Source organism: Harpia harpyja, chromosome 20, assembly GCF_026419915.1.
Source record: "Harpia harpyja isolate bHarHar1 chromosome 20, bHarHar1 primary haplotype, whole genome shotgun sequence".
In the NCBI taxonomy this organism is placed as follows: domain Eukaryota; kingdom Metazoa; phylum Chordata; class Aves; order Accipitriformes; family Accipitridae; genus Harpia; species Harpia harpyja.
The window spans coordinates 6,400,270-6,418,500 of record NC_068959.1 but is presented as its reverse complement, the minus strand read 5'-3'; the positions used below and the strand labels follow the sequence as shown (position 1 = coordinate 6,418,500).

Here is an 18,231-nt window from a genome sequence, read left to right as displayed (position 1 = left end):
GCAGGATAGGAATGCTTTATTGGCACTGCCTGTGTATTTGATGTTTCTGAGATTTCAGATCTAGGAGAGTTATTTTGCCACCAGATTGACATGAACAATATGAAGAAGGGTAGAACAGTATTGAAAAAGTGTTTGGTTCGTTCAGTGACTCTATTTTTTCCCCTCAAAATAGATATCTCATAAACTGGAAAGGAACTGGTTAGTAAAAAATGAGAATTCTTCAAGAGGGAAATCAAATGTCCCAGTACTAATTAGTTGAAATTAAGATCATTCAAATATTTATATAGGGAAGGCAAGTATTCCGGGAACATGCTGGGATAAATCACATGGCTGGAATATTAATAGCGAGGCAATAAATCTGCACAGAAAGAATCAAGGTGAAAACGTAGGGGATGGATTGTACTATTTATCAAAAGACAATTATACTAGCAGTTAAATACAGATGGTTAGTGAAAGAAGTGGTAACAATGAAATTTTATGTGTTATGCTGACAGAGAAAATGTAAAGGGGAATTAAGATGGAACATTTACTGTGGGCCACAAAATCAGGACAAAGTGTCTGAACCAAACACAGAAGAAGGTGAAGGAAACTTGGATCCATCCCCCTAGTTCTGTTACTTCCTTCCCTGCACCTGAGTGCACACTTGCCTGTGCGTAGAGTTCAGCTGCAAGCCTGTGATCAGGTAGGAGCTTTGGGCCAGGTGCAGAAGGAATTTGAACCTGTGCTATCAATGAGCATAGACTTGAGAAGGTGTCCATGGCTGGTCCCTATGTGGCCAGCATCTAGCCAATTAATCTTTTGGCCTGCGCGATTTGCAGGCAGCCTGACCTTTTTACTGTCTCAGGCTGCAGGTATCCCACATGGGTAGCACTGACACACGGAGCAAGGTTGAGAAGAATGCCTGCTGCTCCGCTCCATCTTGGAAGACTGTACACTTGAATCTTAGATAGCTAAAGTGAGAGTTAAGTCCTGTAGTCCAACAGTGACAGGTTTCAAAACTACTGTATAACTGCTTAAGTTTTTGTCAAAGTTCCTTAAGCCCCTGAAGTTCTGGGGCATGTCCTGTGCTGCTCCTGTCTCAGCAGAATCACCCAAGTCTTCTGAGGACTTGCCTGCCTGGGTAGTCTGAGCGTGTTTGGTAAGGGCCGAGGAGCTGGTTCTCAGAAATCTCAGGACAAACAGGCAGAGGAGATGCTCCCCTTTTATACAGTCAGTCAGCAGCTCTCCTGTTGTAGACAGGATTTTATTAGTTACCAATTAAAGATGTATAAATTTTTTGTAATATTACCTCATTTTTTACTCCATGAATCAAAGTGACTAGCCTGGGTATTACTGCTTTAATTTAGTTTCTTGTCACTTTATTTTTCTTACACTTTCTTTCTTAAAAGAGGAGTAGAATTCAAATTATTAGAAAGAGCGTGGTAATTTGGTAATTTATTAATTGTTACATTGGTCTGGTTTTTGTGTGATTGATTGTTTCATTACTGTGCTTAGGTAAAGGGAGGAAAAGGCAGGACTGTTCCAGTTTTAGTTACTGCTCTTTAGCATACACTGCTTCAAAATCAGCATTAAATACATGCATTTTTTCTAGGTAGTATATAATACTGCCACGTAATGGCAAAAGGGTTCAAAGAATACAGAGCCTGGAAATGTCAAGTGTGGAGGAAATGAACTGGCACGCTATTTTAATTTATCTTCTTTTTTATTAATCTTTATAATGTTACATAGGCAGAAAGTATGCATACTGGTTAAGGGTGAAGGCAAAGACAATGATCTGCATAAGAAACAATGCAGGCAACAAACAGTCCTTTTGCAGAAAGGTATCGTGTTCCCCATAAGAAAGTCAGAAATGAGAACTCTCCTTTCTGGGGAACTGCTCGTGTAAGAGCTTGAACTGCTTTGGATCATGAGGGCTGTAAGCAGACTCTAAGTTACCTGCTCAGGTAATGGCGTGCCCTTTGGAGAAGGCACAGTGCTGCAGTCCAGCATCTCCCCTCACAGCCCCACTAACGTAGGGAAAAAATTCATTTTCCCTTGAAAACGGCAAGTGATCTTAGAAATCTCAGATACAAGGTTTATCATTGCAATGTGCAGTTGTATGTGTTTTGAACACTTTCATAGCAGTAGCTGGTGATTTGAGCTTAGGATCTTTTAATTTTACTAAGAAAAATTAAATGTTGAGAGAACATCTCCACAGGGAAGGTCTGACTGCAGATGTACCCTTACTAGAACAGGAACCAACAGAGTCTGTGCTGAACTCCATATTGGTTTAGTTACAGTGCTGTTCGTAGCTCAGCTAGCTTGTTTAAAGCTACTTTGGGTATTTCAGCATGAGCTGCTAGAACACCTTTCCTTCAGACTGGGTATTCATTCAGGACACAGAGCATAATTTTCTCCTTTCTGTATGCCTGTCTCCAGCAAAGACAAACATCTGCGTGATTGTACTCATGTTTGGCAGCAGCATAGGCATACCCTCAGATCAAACTATTGGAGCACAGTTGCAGTATCTAGCCCTCCTCCCTTCATTCCGGTAAAATAAACATGATGAGACTTCATTCACACCAATTAATTTAGAGGTTTGTGGACTATGAGTAATGCAGCAGTACATACATTTCACATTGAGTTTTTCTAGTTCATTCTAAAAAAATTTGAAGCATCCTGCTGGAGACAGCCATGTCAAGGCCCTACCATGGAAACCCAGGCAGCGACCTTGGCTGCCTGTGTCAAGAATCCTGGGCAAATAATTTAGGAAATGGGGAAGAACTAGTTTTGAGGAGGGTATTCCCCTGAATTTTTCTGCTATAGTGGTGTAAGAGCAGGGACGTTAAGAACTTCTCTTCTTGAATCTCACTCTTTCAGGCTCTGTGGTGGTTGGCATGCTTTGGACCACCTCCTCAGGGTCAAACATGGATCCATTTTTTCTCTGCAAGGATGAGCCCATTGCTGCACCATGTGGCACATCCTCAGTTGGTCTAAATTGGCATCATGAATCTACTGCAGAAAATCTTGGCTCTATTGAAGTCAATGGCAAAACTCTCACTGACTTCAGTGGGGGATCAGGATTTATTCCAGCGAGTTCAGTGGAGGCACAGTTTTTACCAACTGCAGATCTGGCTCCATTGTTTGACACTTGTTCTCAGTTTGGTTTTTGTCGTGGTTTAACCCCAGCCAGCAACTAAACACCACGCAGCCGCTCACTCACTCCCCCCCACCCAGTGGGATGGGGGAGAAAATCGGGAAAAGAAGCAAAACCCGTGGGTTGAGATAAGAACGGTTTAACAGAACAGAAAAGAAGAAACTAATAGTGATAATGATAACACTCATAAAATGACAACAGCAATAATGAAAGGATTGGAATGTACAAATGATGCACAGTGCAATTGCTCACCACCCGCCAACCGACACCCCGCCAGTCCCCGAGCGGCGAATCCCTGCCCCCCACTTCCCCGTTCCTCTACTGGATGGGACGTCCCATGGTATGGAATACCCCGTTGGCCAGTTTGGGTCAGCTGCCCTGGCTGTGTCCTGTGCCAACTTCTTGTGCCCCTCCAGCTTTCTCACTGGCTGGGCATGAGAAGCTGAAAAATCCTTGACATTAGTCTAAACACTACTGAGCAACAACTGAAAACATCAGTGTTATCAACATTCTTCGCTCTGAACTCAAAACATAGCACTGTACCAGCTACTAGGAAGACAGTTAACTCTATCCCAGCTGAAACCAGGACAGTTTTGTTTAAAATTTTAAAGAAGGTTCTAAAACAGCTCCACTAACCCCTGGAGCCCATGGAACTTTTGGGTCTTGGCTCTGTGTGATAAGATAATAACATGTGCACATAGAACTTGGTTTCTGTATAGAAATAAACTTCTACATGAAGGCAGTTACTGATTCTTTTTGCTTATATCATTACTCTGCAGTACAGCTGTTATCCATATTAAAGCATATTTTCTAACCTCCAATTTTTTCAAGAATAAAAATCCATCTTAATTAGTAGAACTATTGGCTGGGTTGTTTTGTATTTCTATAATATACTCTGTCTCCTTATTTTTTTCTGGATGCATCATATACAAATAAGAACTTTGATTTCAAATATAGGGCCAACCCCTCTCCCTTTCAAGTTTATGAGCAGAAGTTATTTCAATTTGAGCAGGATGGGATGGATGGAACATAAAAAAGCCACATCATCAGCTTAAAATACAAGTCCAATAAAAATGAAGTTGGAACTTTACCAGCTGTGTACTGATGAAAGTATACGAGATTTTAAGTAAGAGAAGCTGCTCAATATGGACTCACAAACAAAACAGAACAAAAAATGAGCCAACAGAAAAGCAAACCGAAAGGAAGAACTGGGAGAAGCCTGGTGCAGACAGCAATCCCAAGCAGAGGTCATTCGAAAAGGTAAGTAAAGGGATGTTTGAATATAATGTACAAATTGATCTACTCCATTATTCAGAATAATCTTTCCCTTTTTACCCTCAACCTAAAAAATGGGAAAACCAAATCAAAACAACAAGCCAAGCAAGCAGAAAATCATGTGCTACCATAACTGATCAGGCCTCGGGTCCATAAAACCTAGTCACTGGCATTAAGCAGTACTAGCTAGTTGTTATTTTTCTTCCATACCCTTCACTTGTGTCTGTATATAGGGGTGGAAGGTAATAATTGGACCCTTGGTCATAGAGGAGCAATAATAGTCAAGGATACCCAGGAAAATTCCTTGGCAGAGGACCAGCTTCCTGCAGGAAGCCATTGCATGCAAATTTCCAGAGAGGTATAATACATGCAGATACAGTGCGAGTCAGCCTGCGGTAGGTAAGGCCGTGGACTGGCGAGGACAGCAAGAGCACCAGAAGGGCTGTTAGGATTCTGTAAGGTTAAAGAGTAAAGTGGTGAAAACAGCAAATGATCCTGATAATGTAACAGCTGAGTAAATATATACATTATCTGAAAGGAGTAAGCGGTATGGCATTTATCCTGGCCATATGGAAACAAATATAACTTGTTTTTTTCATAAAGGCCACTCTTGGTTATTTAATTATTTTACAAAATCTCCTTCTATATCGTATTTATAGTATTCCTGAACGCTTTCAGGGTCTCTCTCACCATTTGCAGATACTTAATGTAAGCTGGCTTTGCAGCAAGTAATTTCAGTCTCATTAGAAAACAGTCCAAACAATTTTTCCCGTGAAATGGCTGCTTAGAGTGATTTATTCGATCAGATGAAGATCTCTGATCACGGTTTGCCACTGTTGGTGGCACTTTTTCCATTTGGGTCCTTGCTTTCAACGGGAAACCCAAGACTCCTGACAAAACTCATGCCGAGGTGCCTTAAGTTTGTCTAGTCTGGCTCCGGTTTTCTTTGACCACCAGTTTCCAGGTGAATTCACAGACTGGGGCGGGGAGCGCGCAGCCCGGGGGCCTCGATGGCAGGACGCTGCCCCGGCGCCCCGGGGGACTCCCGAGCACGGCCCGGGCCGGAGCGGGGGGGGGGGGGCGGGTGTGGCGCGTCGTGTTTCTTTTTTGCTGCAAACCGCTTTTGGCCAACTCCCGTTCCCTGCTCCCAGAACCCGTCCCGGCGCGGCCCCGGGAGCGGGAGGGTCCCGGCTGGGGAAGCCCGGTGGCGGCGCGGTGCCGGGGCGGGGGGGGGGCTGCCCGGCGGGGGCGGCGGGGCGGGCAGTCCCCGCTCCCCCTCGGCCCGGCTGCGCCGTGTGGCAGCGCCTCTGTCAATCAGCCTGACTTCACTCCTGCACGCCCTGTGTTTCCAGTATTATACCCCCGCCGCCTCCTGGTGTCTCTGCTTCGCTGCGAGCCGGGAGCGCGGCCGCCACTGCCGCTGCGGCTGCGGCTGGGCGAATGCGCGGGCGGCGGGGCGCGGGGCAGCGCTGAGCGGCGCGGAGAGGCGCGGAGCCGGGGCTGCCGCCTGGCCCGCCCCGGCTGCTGGGCGGCGCGGCGCGGCGCTCGGCCGGCTGCGGGCAGCCCGGGCGCCGGCCCCCGCGTCGGGCCGGGGCCGCCGCGATGGACCCTCCCGCGGGCATCGCCTGCCTCCTGCTCTGCTGCGCGCTCTCCCTGCCCGCCGGCGCCCTGCGGCGGCCCGGGGACAGAGGTAGGTCTCCGCCGGGACGCCGCGGCCGCCCCCGCCGCCTTTGGGCTGCTGGCTTTGCCCCGCCGGCGGCCGGTGCCCTGCAGCCCGCCCGTCTGAAGTCGGGGCTCGTCGCCCCGCGGCTTTCCGCTCCCCTTGAACTTCTTCTGCGGCTACTTTTGCCGGGTTTCCAGTTGTTTCCTGCAAGCGGCAGGCGGGGACGGGGACAGGGGCACCCGCGCCGCCGGCGGGGAAGGGACGCGGGGAGCCCCGCCGGCAGTGACAGCGCCGCGCCGGTGCCCGCAGCCCCGCGGCCGCCCGCTGCCTGCCCCAGGGAGGGGGCGAGCCCCGGCGGGCAGGGCTCGGTGCCTGGAGTTCCCCGACGAAGCACATGGCAGCTCGTCTGCCTCCTCCTCCTTCTGCCCCGGCCAAAACTCCCGGGGCTCCCGCCGAGACCGCTGCCGATCGCTGCCCGTGGCGTCCCCGTCACCAGCCCGCTCCCTCCCCGCCGCACCGGGGGTAGTTTGAGGGACGTGCGTTTCCCTTGCAGGCTTGCCACCTGCGAACCGAGCCCCTACCCCTGCCCCTCCGAGCCGTCCCGAAGTGGATCTGCGCCCTCTCATCGTCGCTGGCCACCCAGGTGGCCCCACAGTCCCCGGGGCGAGCCGAGCACCGACCGGGTGGGCGGGGGTGCGGGGTCCCGGCTGCGTGGGCAAAGGGTAGTGGGACGCCGCTGCATGGGCAGGAGTGCGGGATCCCTCCTGGGTGGGGAGGCTCACGCTGCCGTCCGGTGTTTTGGGGGGAGCAAAAGGCAAGTTTGAATGAACTCTGCACACTTCACGCCAGTGAATGAAGTGCCTGTACAGAGTGCAGTGTCCGTCTGCCTTATGTAAGTGTCTGCTGTGCTAATGAATAATGGAATAAAAATCCCGTGGCATCAGGATGTGTTTAGTTCTAGTATCTCTATCCTCTCTTGCTTTCTCCCTGTAAAGATCCAATTCTGAGGAATATAGAGGAGTACAGCCTTGTCATCCCCACCAGCACCGATTCAGAGGGCAGGTTCCTATCCCACTTGGTGTCCGGACCGCCAAAAGCACGCTTCAGGAGAGCTGTGGAGGACTTGCAACATGAAGCAGCAAATGAGCAAATATTTTACAATGTCACTGTTTTAGGAAGAGAGTTTCACTTCAGGTTGCGGCCAAACTCCAGGCTCGTGGCCCCTGGAGCAACAGTTGAGTGGCAGGAGGACTCTGATGAGACTCACGTTGAACCTCTCTATGGGAATTGCCTCTATGTTGGGGATATCACTGATTTGCCAAACACTTCAGTCGCTATCAGCAACTGCGATGGGCTGGTAAGTTACTTTTGTTATTGTATCAAAGATAATTACATTAATTTCCTACAGTCTTTAAATATAAAATGTGTGGACTGTCAGAAACTCACACCTCATATGGTAACTGTGAATGCAAATTAACTAATGTTCCCTTGTGTGGGAATAGCTGCGCTGCACCAGGCACTTCTTTACAGACAGTGGCACTAGAAGTTTGAGCACATGCTCTGTGGTAGCTACTCTGGAACAGAGCAGCTGAAGCCAGGATTTATGTTGATTTGTGGTAAAGTTACTTGAGGTGTCTGATGCTTTGAAACAGAGGATGAAATGGCACGTTTTCAGCATCCTCTTCCACTTTTCACTTGCAGTCTGCGAAGGGAAATTTTAGAAGAGTTAATCCCAAATAATGGGCTGGACTGCTCTGGAAACAAATTTGATAGGTGAAATATGTTTTTTGCCCTGGAAAATTTTAATTTATTCAAAGTCTGTTTTTCATGGATTTTTCACTCGGTGAGTTTCGTTGCCTAATCAAGTGATTGATGGAAAGTCACAAAAGAGTTTGGATTTTACAAGCAAAACGGCTCCCTGTGATACATTTTGCAAGGCTGTGTGTTTTAAAACTTGCTGCAGCTTTCTGTTCTGGTGTGCATGTTCAGCAATCAAATTGTAACTGTTTGTCCCTGACATCCTAAACTGTCATACTATCATTTGAACAGTAATTACTGCACAGCAATTTGTTTATTGAGAAAAGGGCTATATTTTTGATAATGAACAGTTCATCCAGCCAATATTTTCTTGCTATACCCTTTAGAGTTCATAATTTTGAGATTACTTAATTTTAATGCATTCTGTTCTCTGCATAAAAAGCCAGTATGAGTCAGTTGTATTTCTATTTATTTAACAATAGACAGTTGTTCATTTGCTGTGCCAAGAAGATAACATGTATGGAGATAGTATGTTGGCTGTCTGAGAATGGAAGGGAATCAAATACTTTTCCCCTTACTCTTTCCTTTCCTGTGGTTTCTCCTAGCCGTGTGCATTCCTGTTTTGAGAAGCAGGTTTTAGTGTTGCAGTTGTTTGATGTGGCCAGCTAGCTGAGGGCAAGAGGAACACCAGGACTGAGCAAGAAGACCAGTTCAGAAAGCAGAGTATGAGCCTGCAGGCCTGCCTCTGGTGGGGAAGCAGAAGTTCTTTGCTCTCCCCATACCTAGCACGGATCGTTTTGTGTAAGGCAAAATTTACTTGCTCTGGGCATTGCAGAACTGGGGTGGAGCCAAAGCTCTTCTTCCTTGTTCGTCTGTGCTGAAAGGTGGAGGAAGATCCTGTTGATGGCTGCTGCTTGCCTTGTGCTCTCCTCATCAGCACAGGCGTTGACTTTAAGGGCAGTGGGGGAACTTGTTCCTTCTTCCTCCCAGTGTTAGCCAGAGTGTGGACTCCTTATATTGGAGAAGAGTGTTATGATAAAATATAACAGGAGTTAAAGCCAAAGTATGGGTAAGACTCTAAAGGTCCAAGGCCTCATGTTGCATGTGTAAATGACAAAGTGTTCATAAAATGCTGCTCTTTTTGCATTTGTAAGTAACTCCTCAAAATGCAAAGGAATGAAGCCAGGTCTCAATTCAGTGGCACTCATAAACAGCTAGAATCCAGAAAGCTACCAAAAGAATTTTAGTTTTCAAGCTGTATCCACAACCTGTGCGCCTGCCTCTTTCCAGCATTCTTCTTTTCATTAGAAGAAGCAGGAGAGTTGGTGTAGCACGGGAGCTGCCTCGTTCTAATCTGGATGTCATGCTGGTTCTCACATGGCACTACAACTTCTGTGATTCTGCTAAGACATTTGGAAATGGCTTAGTGTTTCCTCCAGTGCATATCTACATTGTAAATGTTGCAGGGCAGAGACCATGTTTGGTTTTGCCCAGGTCACTGAAGCCTTCCTGCAGGAAGCATTACCTCAATACCTTTAAGCATCTGGCTGTAATGATTTCCCTGAGATTGTGCAGTAAATCTGCTGTGGAACGACAAATTGAACTCCAGTCCCTTGGGTACTATGTTCCATCTCGACCCATTCCCTCCATCTCAGTTTCTTTCTTTCGTGGGGGGAGAATTTAAAACAGGTATCAGTAGAATTACACAAACTCCAAGAAATGGTACTAGTGGTTCCCCAAAAGCCACTGGTCCATGGACAGCAATAATGAGCCACTAACACACTAAAGTTAATACTGCACTTAACTGTCTCTCGGTTTACCTTTTTATTTCTTGTGTTTGCAAGGAGTATTGAAGAGACTCTGGAGCAATGTATTACTAGCAAGACATTCTTAGAGGCCACTGGGCTGTATGTTATTCTCAGGTTTATTGGTATTTCAGATGTGAATGCAGACATGGACAAGGCTATTCTCAATTGGTTTTCTATGTCCGTTTTTTTCTTCACATCTAGTTTACTTCAGTGGAGAAATTCCATAGTATCATGGGTTTTCTTTCAGTTGCCTAACAATATACATGCCAGGGCCAATGTTCCTAACATACCCCAAGTATTTCCACCTCCTTTTCTAGATTACTCTGGAGATAGGGATGGTGGAGCTCTCTGACAACTGAGTTGTCAACTGACAAGAATTAACGTTGTTTGTTACAAACTCGCTTCATTTAATTCCTAGTATTTTCTTGAAGTGCTTCCTTTTGAAGGTGGTTTGACATCTGTCTATGCTTCTGGTGGGCTTCCAGCTTTTGCATCCAGACATTAGGGTTGAAATAATACTTGAATTGAAGTTTCATAGTTTGATCTTTACACTGCAAACTTTTGTTGACTGAATCTGGTTCAAGTCAGTGAATGCATCTGCCACCTTGCCAACTTCTGATGTTATTTCCTCTGAACATCCCCTTTGGTTTGCACTTTACTGCCAACTGTGTCTTATTTTCCAATTATTGTCTGAGAAGAGTATGTCTGGTGGTGTTGGTATTGCCAAAACGAGAAGTTGTTGGAAGGCATTTACATGAAAATAGTAGATCTGCAAACAGATTTTTGAACTGTACTATAAATGATGAAGGTTTTTAATCTGCAATAATTCTAGAAAATGAAAAGGTACAGTGAATGCATATACAGAATTATCTGCTGCCCTGACTGAGGAGATACACAGTTGGTTTGGGTACTCCCAGTTTTCTGCAACAGAAGTCAATGACAAAATTAGTTTTATTGACCTAAAAATCAAATCAGAGACAGATGAAGAGAACTTCTGAAGTATGCTATCTAGGTGTGTTTTCAGAGCTGAAATGGGTCTTTACAAATCATTGGAAAGTTAAAGCTAATCAATAGCTTTTTTAACAGCTCTGTGAATTATGGATGTGATTTTTACCATATTAAAAAAAAAAAAAAAGTTTTGTGAAAGCTTTCCCGCTTAAGATAAAAACACTCTGGACAATTTGGTATCATCTTGGTTGGCATGATAGCATTCAAACTCATTTTCCACTGAGTAGGCAGAAACAACACGGTCAGCTGTCTGTGGCCCGCAGACTGTTGTGGAAGATATTGCACTTTGAGTATGTTCTTGGTCCTTGGCCAGATCCTTACTTGTGGATGCAGGTGGAGGATGAGGGAGCTGGCTGTCCTCTCCAAGGATTGGTTGTGAAGGAGAAGTGGTTGGAGGCTGTAAAAATGCCATGAAACAATAAAGAGTTAGAATTACGGTAGTCCTTCCAGATTATTGCCTGAACTATGGGAACTCCCTTTCTTCACCCCAGCGGATGAACCTGCCATTGTAGAAGAACTCTTTATGCATCTGAATTTCTTATTTTGATAAATACTTCTGCAGTGCTTGAGGCAGATGTGCCAAAAATGTCGTCTTTGGGTTGACAGGGTGGCAGTATCAGGTTGTGGAACTTGAGAGGCATAAACTCTCTCCCAGTTTCCTCATAACATTCGTAGTCTGTGGGCTAGAATGTGTGCTTAAACACAACCAGATACAGGAGAAACAGTATCAACACCGCATCTGGTATGGATAATGAGCACGATTAAATTAGGCTGCAGTGCAGAGTCAAACTTACTGACAGTATCCTAAAAGACTGAGGATCACAGCTTCATTTTGAATAATCAGTATGACCTAGTACGCGCTGAAGCAAATAGAGGAACATCAGTTTCAGTAACACAACATGATGTCTTAGCTCTGCTTCATTAGTATAATTCTCTTCCTTTTTAACAGTTAAAATATCAGCTGTCCAAAAATTTCACTATATTGTCATTAAAATGGTAAGCTATTAGAAGTAGACATTTAGAAAGTAAGCTGTTCAAGACATCTATGGTTGTATGTTTTCTTATGGAACTGTAAGCATTACATGTCTTGGGGTACCAAGCCATAGTCACCTTACTAGTATAATGGACATAAGTGTTTCTTCTTATGTGCTGAAATAGGCAGGGTTTGCTCTACAACATTTCAGTCTTTACTGTATGCTGTAATAACCCTCGCAAACTGGTTGAGAGAAGGCTGGTGGCTGGCTGCTTGCCCAGATGCTATTTCTTCTAGAAATGCTTGGGACGCCAGCAGTGCTTTTCAGACTCATGCCCAATACTGATAGTAACTGTAGCACTGGCCTGACCGGGGTGGGTTTGTGGTGATCCATTTGCTTTACTAGGCAGTCATGAATCTTCAGGAATTGACTGGTGCTTTGGCTGCTGTCAATGTAAGTGCATGTCTGTCAGTTGTCCCAAGACCTTGTTATGTATTATTTCTATTATTAATATTTTCTCGACTGTTTCAAAATCAGATAATGGAATATTTTTAATTTTTGCAGTCTTTATTTTACAGGGGCGTATTGATATAATCTAATTTGTAAACTGTAAATGTAGGACCTCGGGTTCCAGATTCAGTCAATGGTGTTTCCTAAGAGCAATTCCAGCTACCCATGTGAAATGCCCACCTTTCTCCTTCCTGGGGGAATATTCCCCCCCTCCCTCCTGCCACATTCCCTGCATTCCTGAAGACATTTAAACACCTTGTGAAATCTATCCTTGTTTAGTATAATCCTGCTTCACTTTGAGCATGAGCTTGAGCTCTTTGAAGTCAGTGAGTTTTAAGGTTATATTTTTAAATACCTTCCTGACAGAGATGCTTTCTTGGAACTGGCCACAGAGCTGAAGTTGAATCTAACTCACCTTAGGTGGACCATGTAATTTACCTGGGTAAGACGGTGAAGGATCTGCTCACAATGAATACACAAGGAGAAGACAAACCTGCTTATATAACTCTGTTATTTTTCCTTTTAGACATCCATCTCCTGCTTTCATATGGATTTACAATTTAGTTTTCTTTCTGCTTTATCTGTTTTTTGGATTACACTGGTTTGTGGTGTAGCAAAAAAGCAGAACTCAAGGTAGCATAATATTGTCTTCAAAGTCTGGTCAGGTTGAGTGCCTGACAGTTATAACAGATGCCTGCTACAAGTAATTCCAGTAATTCTTTTTCGTATGCTATGTTCTTAGCATTTACATTATGATCAGGTTGCATCCATTTTTAGTGGATTAAAATTTGGTGTATATAATCTCTTCATTTGGGAGCATTTTCTCTTTAAATTAAAACAAAATCAAACCAAAGTTGCCATCTGTTTTTTGTGTAATGGCAAAAACCACTGTGGGCTTTTTGCTTTTTGGACAAGTAGAACTATAATACAGTGGCAGAAGAAATGCAAATAATTCCTGTGACACAGTATAGAACAAAATTTAAAAGCCATTCTCCTTAAGAAGACAGAAGCCCTTCCTCTGCAGATGGTTAAAGTGGGATCTCCATTAACCCACATGGTCTTTTGAATTCAGCTGGGGTCTCTACATGTTTAAGCCAAGCATGTATGTAAATTTTAGCACAGTCAGAGCCTGACTGCACATCCACATCCATACACATGATATGAGACTTGCATTGCCTGACAGAACACAATGGAGCTTTTTTGATGCCTAACACTCAAGCATATCCATATATTTTCATAGGACAGAGACTTTGCTTCATAAACCATTCTCTGGGTTTCTACCATTCATGTCCCTGGTCAACACTAGCCTAGTTGGATAGCCCCTTCTGCTGTGTAAATTACAGAGACTTTCCCTTTTAAAAGTTATAGTCTGAATCACAGAGAGTGTAAACACTATGATTCAGCCTCTAACTGGAGTAAATTATCCTCATTTTGCTGTCCTTAAAAGAGACTCTGTCATCAGTAAGTACTATTTTTTTTTCTTTGCATCTTCTGTGCATGGATCGTCTCACCTACATTTTGTCTGAGAGGAGAGTAAGTAATTTCCAAAATCTTACAGGTGGACACCATCTGGACAGAATATCCTCAGGCAATCAAAACTGGTATCTTTGTGGTATGTTGTAGGCCGTTGGATAAAAGATAGGTATTTCCTTATGTCCTATTTGACCTTGTGTTGCATTGTCCTCATTGTAGTAGTATCTCGGCTGTACTATTCTCTTCGACCACACAAGAACTAATTTTCCAACTAGGATATTAAACCATGTACATCCAAGAAAATGTGCCTAATGGCTCCTTCTACTTTCCATCTTGAAAGATCCAAATATAGTAACTAATTTTGATAAGGTCATAATTACTTTCTGGGGTAAGCAGAACATCTATTTTGAGAAGACTGTCCCTCTTCAGCTTCCAAAGGTGTGTCCCTCGAAAAATGCTATTAGCTTACTTTGCTACCAGCTCACTCCTTCCTCATGGTGTGGCAAGGTGTTCCAGTATTCTCTGAGAATTTAACAGTACAGACTCCTGCAAATGGCAAGACATTCCCACATTTTGAGTTAATTACGTGTTTACCTTTTGCTACAGAAGGTTGGAAAATATTTTTTTGGATCAAGCAGCATTCCCGCTGTTGCATGGAGCAGGACCTTTTCTCCACCGATCACACTAGTATTTTATTTGACCTACTTCTGAGGACTTTTTATTAATGGTGACTGTTGCTTTGTAAACAGGTCACGCCATTACTTAATTGCACACTAGGACATTTCTCATACAGGGTCTGATTAAAACAGAGAATCAGGAAGCAGGTCTTCAGTCTCTTGTAGGGGGTTGCACAACCTTGCATTTGCTTCCCGTGAATAGCTCTGATGTGCACACCCTCTTTTTCAGATCACCTTCATCCTTTATTGCTTTCCTTCCTCCAAAGTTTTAGTAAGTTCTTTAACACATCACATCTGGTTTCTTTAGCCCCTTTATCTGTGTGTGTTTTAAATTCATCTTTGTTTGCAGAGTCTCGACACAGCGGGTTCCCAGTTTTAATAGTCTGCAAAATGAAAGGCCCACATTTCACATGCTATTTTCAGCACCGTTCTATTAAACTGTAACATTGAAAAGAAGAGTGTCCTCTTCAAGTGCTGAAGAGCACATCGCTTCCTCATATCTAAATCACAGTGTCCGCTATAGATCTTCTGAGTTATTCCCAGGTCACAAAATGTCTGGTACTTTCCTCAAATCTGGAGTTCCTGGAGTCATAAGTGTGAATCTCAGCATTAGTTTTTTTACTTTTTCTTCCAAGTAACTATTTTCTGTTTAAAGTAAAGTAAGTGTTTTTAAGTAAGAGTTTCCCTCAAGGAAGAGACAGAGATGCAGGTTGTGTTCTTTAAGTCTCAAAAATCACCAGGCCAGTGAAAATCATCCCAAGTATGTTGTTTTGAAGGTGTCATTTTACAGTACAGATGAGTCTCTCTTAACACCTCATTGCTGCTGGGAGGGGTAATCCTGTTCCCTTGGCTGCTCCCTGGTCTGTGCTCCCTTTCCTCCCCTGCTCCGGCACCCTGCTTGTCTTATCTGCCATACGTTAACCCAGTGGGTGAGTGGCCAAACCAGTGAATTGCTGCCTGCCAGTTTAGCTGCTTGAACTGGTTCTCTGTGGGGCGAGATGGACATTTTAATAGGCAAAGGGATGAAAGTGGGAATGCCCTCAGCTGGGATCCTGGAGACAAGTGAAGTTGCTCCTTTGGTAACAGATAGACTCAAGCAGTATTGTAAAACCACATCCTTATTCTCATGGTTTTGAAATGGGTCTATTTAAGGGAGCTCGACTTGTGCCTTTGAGCATCAGAAGTTGGAACTGCAGCTTTGGGCAAACTTACTGTTCTGCTCTGTGGATGATGGCTTTCTACTTTTTAGCTCTGCTTGATTTTTTTTTTTGTACTTTGCAATAAAATTCCACCTCCATTGGAGGAGAGTGTTACGGGATCAGAGAAAGGAGTGGAGTTTGCTGCTGTGGGGAGGAGAATAGTCATTCTGATGGCAGAAGGGAGGGTGAGAAAAGCGTGGGGAGGGAAACGCAAGTTGCTAAATGGTAAAAGCAAAGCAAGAGATGGGGATCTCTCCTGTCTTGTGTGTATTTCTGAGAGAGTTTGTCCACTGGGGTCTGTTATGTGGGCTGGCTGCCCCTCAAGTGAGGGAGGTTCAGTCACTGAACATGGTAACCTCAGTATCATTTTAGTCTCTCTGATCCCACAGAGAGAACCTGCCCTAACCACTAATTTATATACTTGCCTTTTTTTTTTTTTCTTCCCCTTCATGTCCCTTGTAGGACTGTATCTACTGATCTGTTTGTTTTCCAAAACTTTGCCTTGCTAAAATTGAAGTCCCATTTGTACAACTTGCTGTTACTCTTTGGTCTTGGTATGCGAAGCGTGTTACAGTTTATCAGCATTCCCTTCAGGTTTATATTCTTTCTTATTCCCTTTATATTGGTTTATGTCAAACTTAATATTTTGCCTCTTTATTGCTGCACTTGTGACCTTTATCTTCAAAATAAATAAATACAATTAATTCTTCACTTGTGCAGCTCTCCATGGAGAATTCAGAGGTAGAAATTGCCCAGGGTCTGTGGTACTTTATGACTCTTACACCTGCAATGTACAATATTATCACTTTTGACGTGGTAAGCTATAAATAAAGCTACTTTAACTTCCTTCCTACTGTCATTCCCTTTAACTTTTCCTGTAGTTGCCACCTCTGTGTTTGAATTTCATTATATGGTCAGACCACTTTTTCCCAGCATTTAACCTCTAGCCGGGTGGACCTCAGGGGACAGATTACAATCTATTTTCTACTGAAATTAAGCATGAAACCTACTAATCCTGTAATGAGAGAGAGTCGGTGAACATCATTGCTATCTTTGTGGGTAAGAAGAGCTCCTTCTACCTGTAACTAGATAAAGCTTATTTAATGCATTTAAGTTATTTCTCTTTACTAGGTGTACTGACTGTAGGTAGCTGCTGTTATTGCCCTTTAATGAAGGTAAACTATGTCTACAAGATTTTTGAAGCAAGAAAACTAGAAGGAAATACCTGGCATATGGTCAACATTTAAACTGGTCTTCAAAAGACGTAAAAGCAAAATATCTTTCTGAGATTTTAGGATGACACAGTACCACATCTTGATGTAGGCCCTGAGTCTTTAAGCCTTTATTAATGTGTTTTCTGATTTACTACCACTGTAAGAATAATGAAGTTGACGTGTGGAGAAGAACCTGCATGGCTAACTAGCAGGCTGGCCAACAGCTCTTCCTGACCTCTTTTCTTTTACCCCATCACTTACAGTACTTACAAGAAGCAGTCCATGAAAGGGCAGGAGTGATTGAATTTTGTATCCAATACAGCATGTTTCTACAGGAGCCCCGAGTGTAGATCTCTCAGCCTCCTGTTGTGCCTGCTTCCCTCTGTTGCTGTGTAGTGCCTCTTTTCTGCCTGCCTCTTCCCTTTGTGCCCTGTGGGCTGCTGGGCTGCAGCAGCAGCTTCCACCCTGTCCGGTGGAGCTCTGGGCATGTATTAGCCCCCTTAGGTAAACCCATCCCAAGGCACCTTCACACCGCGCACCCAGAAGGACAGGGACTGCAGATTCTGTGCTACTCTTGCACAATTTGGCCTGTAGGAGGAGTTTCTTTTTCAAGTTGTGCTTCTGAAAATGTGCTTTTTGGCATGATATAATGAATATTGTACAGTATAGGATGGAGAAAGTAAAAATAATACGGCAAGTCCAACAGGAAGGAAAAGGCATATGTTCTTGGGAGTAAAAATATTTCAGGAGCTAAACATAGTAATAAACCATTTAAATTTTAATACAAATACAGTAAAAGGATAGAATTTATAAGGGTAGAGGGGAAAGCACAGATTTTACTCCCAAGACTTGCCAATTTTGCTGATCATTTGCCCCATGTGCAAAAGACAGAACTAACATCCAATTCCTGCCCAAAGCAGACACGTCTTGCGTGTTCTCCCATGGTCAAGCGGGTGACTCCCAAGGCTGGTGCAAGGGCCAATGTCCGTGGCCATTACAGCAGTTGAAGGGCAGACCTGTTTGCAGGACAGAGCCCATAGTTCAGAAGTGGAAAAAGAGCCTGCAGAAAATGCAGAGATTAGCTAAGGATAGGTGGCAGCACAGGCTGTGGTTACTGTTTTAATAGTGGTTTTATTTGTTTTAAATCATGGCTTTTGGGTAAATCATGTTCATCCAACTCATATGCAGAAGAATATACTGCTTGATTCTTTAGAGTGTTAAAATTGCTAGGCTTATTTCTTTCCCCAAGCAGAGGAGCTGTGGAAGGAATGTGAGAGATGTTGTTTGGAAAGCATTCTGCAAACCAGAATGTATTTAAAAAACAGTCTTTGAGAAATAAATCACTACCTGATGATGAAGACAGCTGAGCTGGGCCAAGAGTCTTTCATGTGCCAACACTCTCTCACGTGACAGGAGTTATATTGGAAGCTGGAAGGCTTTGAAGCTTGCAAGGCTGAAAATGTCTAAAAATTGTCATATGCTTAAACAAAGTAATAGCTAGATAAAAATATGGCTTTGAAACTTTTCAAAACACCT

General features: G+C 43.9%; 1 protein-coding gene across 1 annotated transcript in view; it reads left to right on the top strand.

Annotated features, from left to right (window-relative positions):
* The first annotated feature begins 5,966 nt into the window (after positions 1 to 5,966).
* The window catches only part of ADAMTS2 (ADAM metallopeptidase with thrombospondin type 1 motif 2), a 190,743-nt gene continuing 178,478 nt past the window's right edge, over positions 5,967 to 18,231 (top strand). The window contains exons 1-2 of the mRNA XM_052816407.1: positions 5,967 to 6,101; positions 7,070 to 7,431. Of these exons, the coding sequence (XP_052672367.1) occupies positions 6,014 to 6,101; positions 7,070 to 7,431 (450 nt within the window). The 5' untranslated portion in view covers positions 5,967 to 6,013. The remainder of the gene's footprint in view (positions 6,102 to 7,069; positions 7,432 to 18,231) is intronic.